A 15,016-nucleotide genomic window follows, 5' to 3' on the forward strand; every position below is an offset into this window, starting at 1 on the left:
CTTGGAAGTCGCTTGCTTATGAAACTACCGCAGGTAGCGACGGCACATCGACGGCCGAAGTGCCAGCTCGTGGTTTGAATAAGAGGGTATCGGGATGGAGCGAAAGGGCATGAGCACAGCGTCCTGAGAGGGTGAGGGGCGCAGGATCCAAGGTCGCGACCAGAAATGCCTTCTTGTATTAGACCACCACGACGAGCGTTCGGCGCGGCCACGGGCAGAAAAAAAAAAAGAAAACCCTTCCCCCCTTACCCACCCGCAGGTCTGGGTCGGTCGTTGTCGAGCTCTAGCGGGGCGCACCCTCTACCTTGGCGCCTTCGGGACCCGCCAATCGCCACGGACTAGGACCGAAAGCTGAAGGTTGTCTCCGTGGCTGGCAGGGATGCTGACCAAACAGCAGCCGCTCCTATTGGCGTACCAACACCTAGCGCGGGGGTGCCGCACCCTGGAGCTGGCCTACCCTGTCACACCGGACCACTGCCGCCCATTTCTTCGGTCGGCACCGGGTACGCCAATTCAGCACTCCAACGTCTCTATCGTGGCACAGGTGATCGTGTTTAGGACCCAACTGTTTGTCGTGCTCTTGTGGCCATCGTCACTACGCGAAGTTGACCTCATCGAATAGCCGCAGTGTCTGTGGCTGTTTATCAGATTGGTGCGACTTATTCTCCCCCCTAACTCTATCATAGGAGAACGGTGTGTTATTGAGTAACGTGGCTCACCGTGTCAGAATTCCCCGCTCCTCTACAATTTCTTAAGCTCTTAAGTGACCGAATGGAGCCTCTTAAGCATATGAAAAGATTGTGCGTGTTGCTCTCTTAGGGTGAATTGCATGTGACCTAGGGTCCAACATGAGTGTCCGAGGTATAACCTATGTAACTTCGCCGTTATTCGGCGACATTGCTTCCTCCGACACATGAAACGGCAAGTGTCGATGGCTTGAATTTAGTCTCATGATTTTAAGGCATTAGAAAAGAAAAGAGAAAATGGAATAAAAGGAACCGCGTTACATCTCAACTGCCAGTAAGCGAAGCCTAGTAGGGCTATGGCTATCTTCGCAGCGCTGCCGGAGACCTGTCGGAGGTAGATATTGATGTCGCCGAGGGTTAAAGTTACTTGGGGCTATGAGAAATGATATAGCCGTGACAACATAGCAATGTCTTTGCTCTACGTATTGCCGGTTGCATCATTGCTAAAGAATTCGGATGCGGGTCCGACCTTGACCGAGAACCCAGCAACCTTAGCGTACGGACAGTCGCTTTCCCTATGCTATGGGCGACACACCTCCCTCCCTCATGGCAAGACTATGAAAGCAAACCAGGGAAAGGGTAAGACCATAACTCTTGGAAGTCTCCTGGCTGGGCACCAAAAAGCTCCTCCTTTACTTCAAGAACGTCCGTCAGGAAGAGCTCCAGGAACCTTGGGCATGCTGACAAAGGGTTTCAAGATTGCATCTCGCCACGGTGCAGCTAGTGCCGATGAGCATGGTCATGATGGACCAGCCCAAGTATCCGATGGTTCATTTCACAACTTGCTCTGGAACGTGATTTCATGCGTGCTATGAACCAATTAGCTTGCCCAACATCTACACCTTTCAGCACCAACGCCATTTCGCATGCTCGCCGCACCGTCGCTGATGCAGGTTTGAGGGTGATACGGCCACAGGATGTTTACGCCCAAGACTGCAGGGCGGCAAGAACCCAGATTGGCACGTCCTCACTGAACCAAATGTGATTCGCGTGGTGATAGACGATCACAAACGATACCATAATTGAGTCCAGACCTGTCAACCCCTCTTGCCTGGTAAAGCTGCGGATATTTGTATCCGAGAGTTAAGGCTTTTTCAGGGGATGTCTTTTCGGGAGGACACTCCATACTCTGTGCAACTTGAACTACCTCGCCGCTCTAATTCGAAGTCTATAGGTATCGATGCTCCTCACCACGTCTTGTTTCATGGGTTGGGGCAGTACCGCTGAGAGGATGAAGGCCCAGCAACTTCATCAACGAAAGTTCCTAGTATCACATCACAGCGACAGGATAAACTTTCATCACAACATGACTAGAAGATTATATGGTTGACGGGATCGTAAAAATTTCATGTTACAGTACATATCGCATACGGCGAGGCAGGATTCTCGTTGAACTCGATTTGATATAGTCTAATTCCTTGACACGAGTAGGGCTCAAGCAGGCGGGTGAGAGCCGAAGATTCTGATTTGAAGTCGATGGCATGAATACACGGACGACTTACTATAACCGACAGCATGGTATACTTGGCCAATTAGGGGAAGCAGTTGTAATTATTCAGTTATTCTCCTCTTCGTTCTGCGTTTTGATCAATCCAAGCACTCCATTAGCCGAGGTTGACTAGAGACTCTCATTATCATGCGTTGTTCGGTCCAATATACGCGACGAACAACGCGAGTATTGTGCATTTCGCTACCAAATGCACTACGAAACGGTGGTTTCCCTAGATACCGACTATCATGCACCGTCTCGCTTGCGATCGCCTGTTTTCACTCCCTCGGCCCAGGTTGGTAGATTGCGCGTGAATATGTGCGCAACTGGGTCGTTGTGCAAAGCACCCTTTAGCACCGGTGCCTTCACAAAGCACGTTCCATCGGCAGCCAATGTGTAGATGGCGTTGCCGCAGGTATCACAGAAGTGACGAAACACATCTCTACCGGAATCAGCCTTTTCTATAGTAGTGCGTCAGCACGGTGAACTTCTTGCAGAGTAGTATGCTGCTTTCATTCAATATACCTTTGAACACTTTGACGTGTTCTTTTCCCTTTGTGATATCCACAGTGTCCTTGGGGAATACCAAGTTGATGGTGAAAGCGCTCGCACTGCAGGCCTGGCAGCTGGTACAACTGCACGCCACTGTCGCCTGAGGGTCGACCTTGGTGTCGATCTCAACGCCCTTGCACAGACAAGATCCTTTCGCCATTTTGAGAAATTTGGAAAGAATATAGCCTAGAAGTTCTGTGTATCTTTTCTTTCGTCGGAGGGGTAATTACCAAATATAAATATAGCCCCGGCAGAGCTTCGCCTAGCGATGACGTATGTAGTGCGATGTTGGAACTTTGTTAAAAATGGATCGCTGCAGCTGAAGAGGGGAACCTCGGGAACGTTTGGAACTATATTATCGTACCTTTATTTCAGTGGGTGGACCTGCGGAGAGAAAACCACCGCATTTACTAACCACCACTTGATACAGGGCTATTGCCACTAATTAGTAGAATTGCTCACGGAGATATTAGTTCGTGCGTGGCTTTTTCTAGACTATTTGTGCATCATAATTTATCGATCTAGAATGATGTTGAAAGAACGACCAGTCACAAAATCAACGCTCATACCCTCAAAAAGGCCCGCGTGCGACGAATAGCCCTATTCTAACTTGATCATAGACTAGTGGGCTTATCCTGTCAAAAATGATTTAGCACTTGACGGTAAAAATTCCCCCCATATAGTTCCTACAATAGCTCAAAAGATCTCAAGTACGGGATCAGAAGGAGACAAAGGTCGTGAGAGCTTTGACGAGTACATTGCCCATGCCTTGTAACCGTGTGTTCTCAAATGTCTCGTTTATGTGATGAATGGTCGAATTAAAAAAAAAAAATAAAAAATTGGAGGGCTTATTGCTGCCCCCAAGCGGAAGTGGAGTTCTTTGCTATAGGTGAAGAATCTCAGGATATCATGGAGACGATCCTCTGGCCCTCCTAGAGAGCTGGTACTAACCATCCTTCCATCCAAAGTCTCGAGATTTGGCGATTTCATCTTGCAAGAATCAGCGAAGTTGCGGCTTGAACTCGCAAACCCATCTAGCACATGGTTGCCACGCAGTCAGTAGTCATTATGTTGCTGCCCTTAGGAGAACGCGAGGTTTATACTTGGAAAAGAGTAAATAGGAGTTAAATTGCCTTCGTAGTATCCGACTAGAACCTTCCAAACATAGTAGGTTCCTGACCCTGGGTATCAAAAGACTGAGAGAAGGCGGTCTCTCGAGTATGCCATCAAACGCCGTCGTTATTATGAATGCTTTTCCTTTTGCCCTGTACTCAAACCCCCTGGGTATTATGCATGGTCTCAACATATGAAATCTAACGATGGTGTCTCTCAAATAAAGCTAGCGCCAGACCGCTCTGGGATAGCATTTGGGTTGCCTACAGCGTACTTTGGTGTTGTTCTCGGTGGAGCTCCTCTTGGACTTGGACTTGGCCCTCGAATCCCTGGTACGACGAGCTGCTCGGCCATCTTCACAGGCGTGCCTGGCCTGGCGTTCGTTGGCGTCCAGGGACGACTGAAAGAAGGTATGGCAAAAGGAGACTGTGATCGAGTTGTTGACAAGGTCGTAAGTTCAACACCAGTCATCAGAGCTGTCGAAGGCAGAGGCCAACTCGGAGACTCGATAGGAGGTTTGAAGCCCTCGTCTGACTTCGTGTTGTCCACAAATCGCGGTAGATCTCCTGTGGTTCTTGATCGGTCTGGGAAACTGAACCCCAGGTTGAGTTCCCCTCGCGGTACCTGAACCGGCGGCTCCTCAAATGGAGGCACAGGGCTGGCTAACGGGCCTGTGCGTGGAAGAAGAGGGCTGTCCGGGGGATCCAGACTTTCCGAACCAGAGCTGCGAATGGATTCATCATCCAGCATCTGTACAGGTGTCTGCACACGGTGAATGTCGTCGAATACCTGTACAGGGGTTGGTGGACGGCGAATATCTTCGACCTGTACAGGAGTTGGTATATGGCGAACATCGTCGATCTGCACCGGCGTTGGTCGACGGCGAATGTCATCGAACATCTGTACAGGAGTTGGCACACGGCGAACGTCTCCCACTTGCACGGGGGTTGGTTTAGGGCGGACATCTTCTACCTGCACAGGAGTCTGCACGCGGCGAATATCACCAAACATCTGCACAGGGGTCTCCGCACGGTGAATGTCGTACTCATTTGCCGCCGGGCGGCGCACGCCGTTTGCATTCGGTCGTTTTGGACGCCCACGCGCACCAACAGCAGCAGCCGGCACGCCAGTACGCGCGGCGCTGCGGGAACGTCCGCCGTAAGGACTTTCTGAACGCTGTCGCGCGGGAAAGGGGGCACTGCTTGGGCCACCTAAGTCTGGAGTGTCGGGTCTGAGGTCCATATTCAGCGGGCTTGGTCGATCCGCTCGAGGGTTCCCGGCGGTCTTGGGACGCTGCTCTTCAGCCAATCTGGTAGACCTGTCGAGGCTCTCAACCATCTTCTCCGAGCTCCGCCTGCGGGCTGGGCTGATGGTCATAGTTTCTCGCTTGGCCCGAACAGTTTGAATAACTGGTTCGCCCCACTCATTCATAGAGCCGCGATTGATAGTCTCGTTGCTTGCTCGAGGCAGGGAGGGTGGTGGCGTTGGTACGGACACGGATCCAGGGCTCATGTAGTCATCCGTGTCCATCAGCTCCTTGATGCTGGTGGGAATGGTCCGATTACTACCTCTACTTGACGGTCGAGCATCGAGAGCTGCAGCGGGTAAAATCGGCCTCTCTAAGATCGATAGTCGGTCTATCTCACTTGATGCTTTTACCGACGGCGGCGGCGTAGGCACATTGCGCCGAGCACTCCTGGGCGGGATAGCCGGAGGCTGTGCCTTATGAATCTGTAGTGGACGTGGCAACGGATGGGAAGTGTCCATGTTGGGAGCCAATGTTTTCTCGTCATCTGCTGGGAACCTTGGATGTTCTTGACTCAAGGGCGAAGTCGTAGTCGGTGTCGATGAGACATTGGTGGACTGGACGTCAAGCGGCTTGATCCTAGCTGTATTCGGTTGAGAAACGGTTGAACCCGATCCACCTGATGCTGCAGTCCCTAAAGTTTGGGACGAGCCGTTATTCCATCGCGTCCCAAGATTCGGATTCGATAGCGCCGGCCGCAACGTGGGAAGGGCTGCGTCACCGTTGCTCTCCTGGCGAGAGAGGTCGAGCATGCTGGAAGATGCCAAATTTTGGGTTCCTGGATTATAGAAAGCCTGTATGGAATGGCTCACTGGTGGTCCATGGCTGGCTTTCGCCGTCGAAGGCCGAGGACCTGTAACATAAGGCAGTCCGGGAGAGACCTCGCCATTCTTGCGCTGGCCTGTATGCCGACTAGCCCACTGTTCGATCTGCCTCTGCTGGAAAGTGGTCGTCGACAATTCTTGTTCGGGTTTTCTACGTCGATCAGTAACGGTTTGGACTGTCCGGCATCCGGCATCGTGCGGGTTCTTACCGCTTTTTCTCGGCTCCAATTTTCAGCCCGAATAACGAAACCATCTCATCGACGAGGTAGCGCCGGGTTCGCGCCACGGGTAGCTCGACCGCAGTGTAATGGAGCAGGTTATCATGAGGCTCAACACTCAAGAGTAGTGCCAAAGAAACTGAAGTCACCAAAGACCCAAATAGCAGCTAGCCTAGGAGTGAAAGACGATTTCCACGAAGAGAGCGGTTGACAGTGGGGCTGAAGTGTCAGATTACAGGCGCATGTCGATCCCAATAGAAGGAAGGACACGACGGAGGGACAGTGTTAGAGGAACCGTCCTGCGAGGCTCGAAACCCTTTCCCCCAAAGGCGAACAAGACTCCAGACCTAAGGAGAAGTTGAGGAAAGACTCCATCCAGGGGCGGTTGGGACGTTTTGTGGTACGCATCCGACGAATACGAGAGGCCCCTTCACGATGGCTGGCTTGAGTCTTGGAGACGACGGAAATATCCCGACCCAACAGGGCTCCGCACTCGGTACCATCCAACGCCGCTGCCCAGTCGCTGGCGGTCTCGGGATGCCAGGGGCTCCGCACGGTCCGTGGTGATCTCAGGTAAATGGGCGTGATTCCGGAAGACGGCGCAGTAATCCCAGCACCTGCAGAGGAGAAGATCAAGAGACCAGCGACTTCATCCTCGGGAGAGGTGTGACGAGCTTAAAAACAAACCCAATGTGCCGTCACTGCAGGGAAATTGGCAGCGCCCAATACGGCATCGTCTGCCCACCGTCAAACGGGGTCGTGGGAGCTCCAGCTAATCGGATACAGCCGAGGGAGGACGCGCTACGGGTCCAGGACCCCTAGCGAAATCTCCCCGAACATTGGACGCCCCACAGACGGAGCCCAGAGAAGGCTGAAAGAAGCTTCCAAAGGGGGCGCTGGCATAGTTGTGGGCTGGCTGGGTTTTCGCAGCTCTGGAGCCGTTGGGTGCCATCAGGTGCCATGGCTAGGTATCGTCAGAATGTGTACTCGCAGCAAAGATCCCAGCGGAGCGGACACAAGGCAGCGTGTACGTACGATTTAAGTTCAACGTGTGTACGACGTACCGATAGTTTGAAGCTGCATTACGGGGGCTCCTGCAGAAGACGCCGGTAGTTCATAGGGCTTAATTATCATGCACGCAAGCCGCCAGTCTACCCCAGAGCCTTGTCTGGACTCCGTTGAGTGGATGCTGCTGACCAGGCTGTGGATGACGACTTTGTACGGCCAACGGAACAAGATCTACGGCAATTCGACAACTGCACGCGTCGAATTGCCCTGTCTCTTCGGCTTTTCGACCCAAGTCAATCAGATCTTTGCCGGGAAAGCTGAGGTTTGGGCTATCATGCGATGATCTACAGCTAGCTAGGTATCCGCGCTTCGATAGTGCGGCGAGCTAATCCGTCCTGCCGGGACGAGGCTTGCGAGGATCACCTGGGCAGTCAAAATCCCAGCATCCGCCACGTTTATCTGCTCTTGTGAAACTAGCCATCATGGCTTGAGGCACATCGGCGCTGCCCTGGACCATAAAGGAATGTCATGCGTCGGGTCTCTAAGCTTTGATTTGACGTTAGTGGCGTTGTAAGTAAAAATGGTCCCTTTGATAGCTGAGCCTCTCATCTCTCAAGATCAAGACGCTAGTATCCTAAAATAGATCTTGCCGTACGCAACTTGCTTGCAGCTTCATGCTTGAATTTCGCAGTCTCGTAAAGAAAAAGAAAAAAAAAAAAAAAACAGATTCGGTATGTCATTCAAACGGTTTTATCAGCAGCTCACCCTTAAGGTTGGTGCTTAACTAGAAAGGACCAATACGGGGGTTACTGAACACTCTCCTCGCCATGTGCCCGACTGTGATAGATATGCATGGCTGGGGTAACAGGCGTAAACACTATTTCTTTCTGTGACGTTGTACGGCATCTTCCTACCTAGCTACCCCCGTTACTTATGTATGCTCTTGAGCCTTCTGCATATCTCCAGTACCCCTTTCCCCGACACCATTTGCCTTGGCTTCCGTCTCATTAGCCTTCACATTTCTCCACTCCATGCCTGCTGCGCCGATGATAGTAAGACACGCAAGAACCAGGCCCACGCGGAAGGCATCGCGGAGAGCTTCGTTGTATGCCTCCAAGATTGGCTTTCTGAGTTCGGCTGGAAGCGAACTACTCAGGGTTGTAAGACCACTTCGCGCAACGCTGGATGAGTCAAATTCTGGGAATGCAGACAATCTTGTGATCAGTCCGTTGTTGAAGACCGTTTGGCCGACCGAAACAAACATGGCACCTCCTAGGAGCTGACCAAACAGCATTAAAGAAGTGCCAACAGGTACATCATGCATTGGTAGCACCGTCTGGGCAGCGAGGTTTGGAACTTGGATACTCATTCCAAGCCCAAAACCGTACAGGAATTGGTACCCGACCCACTTTGCGATACCGGTATCGAGCTGTAGTGTATTAAGAAGCCCTCCGCCGATCGCCATCAGGCATGTTCCAATGAGAAGAAAAGGCGTGTATAAGCCAACAGACGCGCTGGCTCCCCCGGCAGTTATCGACGCTACAATGGTTGACAGGGTCATTGGCAGAAGGCGAATGCCTGACTGCACAGCCGAGACTTCTTGAATCGCTTGGAACCAGATGGGGAGGAAGTATACTATATGCTTGATCAGCGCACGTCATTCCACTGCATTTTAACTAGTACTTACGGAACAAGTTCATGTGCGCTCCAACGCAGAAGATTGCCGCGAATCCGGTGTACATTGACCTCTGTTTAAAGATCCGGGGCGGTATGGTTGACGTTTCCGGCAGAAGGCCCTGGATGAGGATGAAGGCAACCAGTAGAACACCAAAAAGTGTCAACAGGGCTATAATTCGGCCCTCGTTCCACTGTTGTTGTATGAGTACGAGGTATGCAGCCATCAACTATGCAGGACATCGCGAGGACTAAAACTTACGGCGTATAGCACTCCTCCCCACTCAAGAGCTAACAGCAGACAAACGACACCAGGGACAAGACAAGTAGTGCCGGCAGCATCTAGCCGTGATATCCTTGATTTCCAAGAAAGCTTCTCAGTGTTTCCTCGCGGCACGCGCAGCAGCGTTGCGATCAACACCAGCGAGACAGCGCCGAAGGGAAGATTGATGTAGAAACACCATCGCCAGGACACATTTGACGTAAAAGCTCCACCAACAAGGGGCCCCATAATGGAGGCGATCCCAGACATGGCTCCAAAGAGTCCCATGTATAGAGGCCGCTGACTCAAAGGAACCGTATGGACTATACCAATGACCTATTGCCGTAGCGTGAGCATCACATCCGCATAGAGGCATCCACCCCGGTCAGATGACTTACCGAGCCAGAGAACATGCCCGCCGCCCCGACGCCCTGAACTGCCCGGCCTCCGATGAGAACACTGGAGCTCGGCGCGGCACCACAGATCGCAGAACCTATTTCAAAAAGCAGGATTGCGCTCAGGTAGACAACTCGAACGGAATAGAAAGTGTAAATTTTGCCAAAAAAGAGCTGAAAGGAGCAGCTTGTCAGCAGGTAGGCTGAGCCGTACCACCCTATGTCTTCGATAGAATGGAAGTCATTGGTGATCTGAGGTATCGCAGTCGAAATAATCAGTTGGTCCAAGGCGATTAGAAATATTGATAGATAGATAGATAAGAGAAGGAAGCCGAATCCAAAACGATTGCTGGTCATAGACTCGGCAGGGCGGCAGTCTTGAGCTTGGCCTTCGACGTCTGTAGACTTTACCGGATTGTGCAGCTTATCCGGGGCGCGTTCTGCGCGGACTCCAGAGGAGTTGCCCGGTGGCCTCGCCCATGCTGCCCTGTCGTGGAGCTGGTCGCTGTCCGACATGACCCGCAACTGTACTCTACTGTCGTGGGTGCCCGAGGGGAAAGTGCTAAGATAGCAGAATTGTATGTAGAGCGTGAGCTATGGGTGCGAAAAATTATCGGCGTCTGGCGCAGTTTTTCAGATGAATACTGGACGGAGACAAGCCAACCAGGACGATGAGCAGCACGCGTGGGTGCATACAACGAGACTTTGACCCTCAAACGCCCTGCCTACGCTGACGGGGTATCAACGTATATATGCGATCAGCAGAAAGGCAGGAAATCCCTCTGTCGCTTTACAAGTAAGGGCGAACATGCATGCTGTAGGTCTTGGCTGCTCGTCTGCTGCGCCGTTGCAATTTGGCTCATCCAACCCTCCCTTCCATTGTGTAACAGACAGTGAAATTTGCCCCTGGGTGCCCTTTTCGGATGAAAGTCTCCCCAATCGAGAGCACTTTCGAAACAAAGAAGAAGAAGAAAAGTGAGGAAAAGGAGAGAGAGGGAGGAGGGTACGAATGTTATATACTAGTTAGTGCAGGGGTTTATTCTTATAGGGTACGAGAAGTAAGGGGAGCATCATGTTGATCTCCCGCGACGGCGACAGCGGCAATCTGTTTGGTAAGGATGATGGCGAAGTAGCATCTTCGGAGCCGAATCCCGCAGACCCCAGCTCACTTACACCGCTGGATCCCCAAAAGTGGTGCTACGTCGAAAGCGCGGGCTTCAACCAGATGGCGATGACCAATCATGATCTGTCCATTATCTGTCACAATAGGTAAAGCCTCGTGTTCTTCGTGGATCAGGAAGCTCTGGACACCGTTGTCATATTGTTCTGCAATATTGGGAATACAAGACAAGTAATATGTCAAGCCCAGATCTGGCTGTTGCTCATGAAGTTCGCCTATGCGAAGATGACAGCGTTGGGCAAACATGTTAAAGGGACTGGGCTTAGACATAATCAGAAGTGCTGTGGAATTCAGATGAATTTTTTTTTTCTCGCACTTAATTCGCTGTTTCCCGAATCAAATTATAATTTTGAATATGGAGGCACCAATTTTCGATATCCGCGAATCGAAGGCATCGTATGTCAACAACAAGCCCATGTTGACCTTTGGATAGAATCTATTGAGAGTTGTTCGCCTGGGTACTTGAAAGTGGAAGAAATTGTCACGGAATATTTCTGACTATAACCACACTGATTTCAGGTCAGATGAAGAGTTACAAGTATCCTATGGAGCGATGAATGAGCATACCTCATTCTTGATATATATCCCAAAGCTCTCTAGTTCTGCAATATAGGGAGAATACAATTAAATGCGGAGAAATCTGTGCGGAACGGCTTGTCTCACAAACCACTGACTTTATCAACATCAATGAAATGAATGAATGAATAGGCAGAGTCTGAAGATAAAATCCACGAGATTGTCGAATCTCACGCTACATCGCTCGCCTGGGACATTAACGCTAGATTCACGCCTCAATCATACACGAAACATTTTTCTAAGCAAACGGCTACGACTCTGTTTGGCTCCTACGCGATCGTGATTCATTAAATCAAATGGCAATTCCCATAGGATCATTCCATCGGTCCATTGCCTGTTCCTCCGCGGCCGCCAGTTTAGCAACGGGATCAAATCCGACCCTTGGCGCCTGGGGCTCTTGTAATGAATGCCAAGGCAACGAGGCAGATGCCCGGCAGAAGAGTACAATGCTTTCACTGTGAATAACTTTGGACTGAGAAACAATCAACGGGAAAATAACACATGTCCTTTGCATATCTTGCATCGTTTCATTGGATGACTATTCCATCAACTCATTGAGCTTTTTTGTCTATATATGATAGTACATTTGAGAAAGGATTATATGAAAGGGAATGCGAGCAGTGTGTGTAAAGCGAAGAATATAATACATTGAAAGCCTTTAAGCCGTGTTTAGAGCGATATCATAGCTCTGTATTACATTACTGGTCGCTATGAAGCGTAAAGATAGTAATAGAGCATGGGGTCCGACTTTATTCGAGTAAATTAACCATCAAGGTAATACCTAACCTGCGCTCTTTGGAAACCTTTGTAACATTTTGCTCTTCTTTCGATGGCGATAATTTGGCTGGAAAAGTCGACCTTGCAACAGGGCCATAGCTAGGATACCAAAAATCATTACTGTTATACGCTTACTCTGACTTGAGTCAGGAGTTTCAGAATTACGGCCCCTCTGTTTATTAGTTCTGTCGGCATAATGCTCCTGATAGAACTTGTTTAATTACATATATATCAATGAAATGGAAACCCAGACTAAGATCAAGACAACGACACTCATGAACACAAGCCCGAAAACCTTCTCGCTGTCGGATACTTGGCGCGTCGCGTCCCTGTCACCTTCCGTTTGCCACATAGCCCAACTTGCTTGTTGCATTTGCAGTTGCAAAGTCAAAGCCGTTTGCTGGTCTGCTGCCTGTAAAGCGGACTGAATAGCCAGATCATTGGCAGGCCCCAAAATGACGGTCTATGGGCATTAGCGCTCATACAGAGAAGATAAAGATCGAAGCGTACAGATTCGTCCATGCCGTATCAATGCAACCCTAAGGAGAAGAAGCCTTCAAATATGAAGGCGGTTGGGCTCTTGCTAGTCGCAACACGGTTGGCCGCGGTCGTCTTGCCTCTCGAGAATCAGTTTTGAGAGAAAATATGTTTGCAGTTGAACATGTCGAATACTAATGGTGGCTTGATCATGTTATGAACTCGATTCTTTCAGGAAGCATGACCGCTTCGGCCCCAGCGAACTGATGTTGGCTGTGCACGGCGGCCTGATGATCCGGCTTACGTGTTACCAGGGTGAAGGCAGTGTCCAGGTTCGTTGTTAGATCCTTCGCCCCGGACCCGGCTTCTCAGGCTCAGGTCTGTTCATGATATTTCAGTCACGTGTCAGACGCGGCGCACAATATACAAATTCATGGCGGACGTGACTATACTCGGTAGCATCGAGGAGACAGTGCTCTCGCTTATGCTGCTAGGTGCGCTAGTGACCCACTAGATTAAGTATACATACCTCTGTAGACACGAACGCATTGAAACGGAGGGGATCTAAACGCGTCGTTTGGATGCAAGTTCCGCAAGCACCATCACTTTTACTAATGAACATAGTATGGGTTTCCCACCTGAGTGGCCCATGGAACCAGCCAGTGATTCAGAATAAACAGTGACGGGTTAGGTCACCATCCGCAAAGCATTCCTTCCATTCTTCAACGTTGTGCGGCATGGTTAAAGTTGTAATGATTGGCAGTCCCGACAGGCTAAATGCCTAGAGAATTTATCAGAGCGTTGTAAGAGTAGAGTATACCCCGGCTGCTCATCGTTGCGCACGAATGCAAGTTGCCCGATTTCCGGAAGGGGTGCATACGAGCGCCAAGTTTCCGGGACGAGAAGCTCCTATCCTATCGGGATCGACCGCACAGGGCGCATGAGCTAGTTAACCTGTAGCGGGGCCGGGCAAGTGTTTTGCTTCCCCGGTAGCAAATACCTAATAACTACGTCAGTTTTCCGAGACTCTATCTGATCTCGATCCCCTGCCGTTGCAACGGCGAAGAGCTGTCCAGAAAGGCACGGCCATGCAGGACCATCGCAGAGTTCCATGGGGGGGCTGTGGCAGCTGGAAGGCAAGAATGAGGTTGAGGTAACCAACGGCATGACGGGCGCATGCGACAGGGCCACGCCAATTGAGGAGGGCGAATGCGGACATTAATTAGTATCGATCCAGGCGTGTGTTGTCCCGACTTGGCTGATGGAATCGGGCATTGCCATCCCATCATCGACAGCGCACTCGGGGCCTACTGGGGGCTAGACTTTGGCCGCCGGCCAATAGCGGGAGTTGCGGAGGCGCTTGCCAGTGAATCGGGTCGCGACTGGAGCTGATAACGTCAGTCCGTCGCGCAGGCTTGTGGTACAGCCAGCCTTGGCCCCGGGTGCTGGGTGCTGGGTTTCTGTCCCACCTGAGCGACTACGTAGGTGCCCGCCGGTAGTGCGAGGTCAGGTCCAGTTGCGTAGCCTTGGTCTAGTGAGTAAGAGTACGGGGAGCATGATACAACTTGGTGACTTGGTGGCGGAATTTGAACCGGTACCAAGGTTTGACTGGCTACGTCTATACTCGACCTGCGTGGGAGCTGTGACGAGCTTTTCCCTCAGCTCATCCATGGCTGTGCCGTGCCGTCAGAGGGTGGCAGCGGTGGGGAGCCCGGCCGCCCAACCCCGGCGCCTCCTTGCTGCACGTTGTGCGCCAGGCCCCAGTGGCCCCCGACGCAGACTGCAGCAGTGCAGCTCAGCCTGCGCTAGAACAACGCCAGAGGCCCGCGCTAGGCCCGAAACGCCGCAATTCCTGTTTCTTATCAATCGCGAAGATCTCCAGGCACAGGGCGCCACCTTGAAACGCTGGTTGTCGTTGCGACCCTTGCCTTTTGCCGTGGCCCTCCACCAAATCCTTGGCCCTTCCAGTTCCAGGAAACATTCTAATTCTTGGTCGCAGTCGGAGGGCTCCTTCAGCTTGATCTCAACTTCATCTTCCACCAAGGTCCGAGCCGCAGTCTGCGACTTCCCTCATTGCATACACACAGCCAGCGCGTCCCCGCGCCCTTGGAATCCTTCGTACATCTCCACCTTCTACACCAACGAACAGCCTCCGGTTGCTGTCAGACGACTCGACGTCTCTTCTCTCGTCATCGAATATACGCTTACGGATCTGGAGCCACCGAGCAGCCCAGTCGAAGCTCACCGAGACACGTCGTTCGTCTCGTTCCGCCTTTCCATCGCTATTCCAACAGCACAGTCTCATTACAGCAGTCTTATCAATACGGTAGCGTGAAACCCGTCCACGATCCGACCTCGGGACGCCTGACGGCGCAATTGCGACGCCTGACACCGCGCATATATATCCTTGACCACCACC

At 51.5% G+C, this 15,016-nt stretch overlaps 4 protein-coding genes across 4 annotated transcripts; 1 reads left to right on the forward strand and 3 right to left on the reverse strand.

Annotated features, from left to right (window-relative positions):
* Window positions 1-2,481: 2,481 nt before the first annotated feature.
* JN550_003181 (uncharacterized protein) lies at window positions 2,482-2,947 on the reverse strand (the record flags this gene model as incomplete). The annotated part of the gene is made up of 2 exons (XM_049314556.1): window positions 2,482-2,696; window positions 2,761-2,947. The coding sequence occupies 2 exons, from the start codon at window positions 2,945-2,947 to the stop codon at window positions 2,482-2,484; spliced, it is 402 nt and encodes a 133-aa protein (XP_049175016.1).
* Window positions 2,948-4,116: 1,169 nt separating this feature from the next.
* JN550_003182 (uncharacterized protein) lies at window positions 4,117-7,331 on the reverse strand (the record flags this gene model as incomplete). Its single annotated transcript, XM_049314557.1, has 4 exons — window positions 4,117-6,181; window positions 6,240-6,387; window positions 6,596-6,922; window positions 7,313-7,331. 4 exons carry the CDS (start codon window positions 7,329-7,331, stop codon window positions 4,117-4,119), a joined length of 2,559 nt encoding a protein of 852 aa, XP_049175017.1.
* Window positions 7,332-8,187: 856 nt separating this feature from the next.
* On the reverse strand, window positions 8,188-10,103 carry JN550_003183 (uncharacterized protein; the record flags this gene model as incomplete). The annotated part of the gene is made up of 4 exons (XM_049314558.1): window positions 8,188-8,891; window positions 8,944-9,124; window positions 9,193-9,528; window positions 9,591-10,103. 4 exons carry the CDS (start codon window positions 10,101-10,103, stop codon window positions 8,188-8,190), a joined length of 1,734 nt encoding a protein of 577 aa, XP_049175018.1.
* A 4,049-nt stretch (window positions 10,104-14,152) lies between these two features.
* On the forward strand, window positions 14,153-14,932 carry JN550_003184 (uncharacterized protein; the record flags this gene model as incomplete). The annotated part of the gene is made up of 1 exon (XM_049314559.1): window positions 14,153-14,932. The coding sequence occupies one exon, from the start codon at window positions 14,153-14,155 to the stop codon at window positions 14,930-14,932; it is 780 nt and encodes a 259-aa protein (XP_049175019.1).
* Window positions 14,933-15,016: the final 84 nt, after the last annotated feature.

Source organism: Neoarthrinium moseri, assembly GCF_022829205.1.
Source record: "Neoarthrinium moseri strain CBS 164.80 chromosome Unknown scaffold7_Wmoseri_CBS_16480, whole genome shotgun sequence".
Taxonomy (NCBI): domain Eukaryota; kingdom Fungi; phylum Ascomycota; class Sordariomycetes; order Amphisphaeriales; family Apiosporaceae; genus Neoarthrinium; species Neoarthrinium moseri.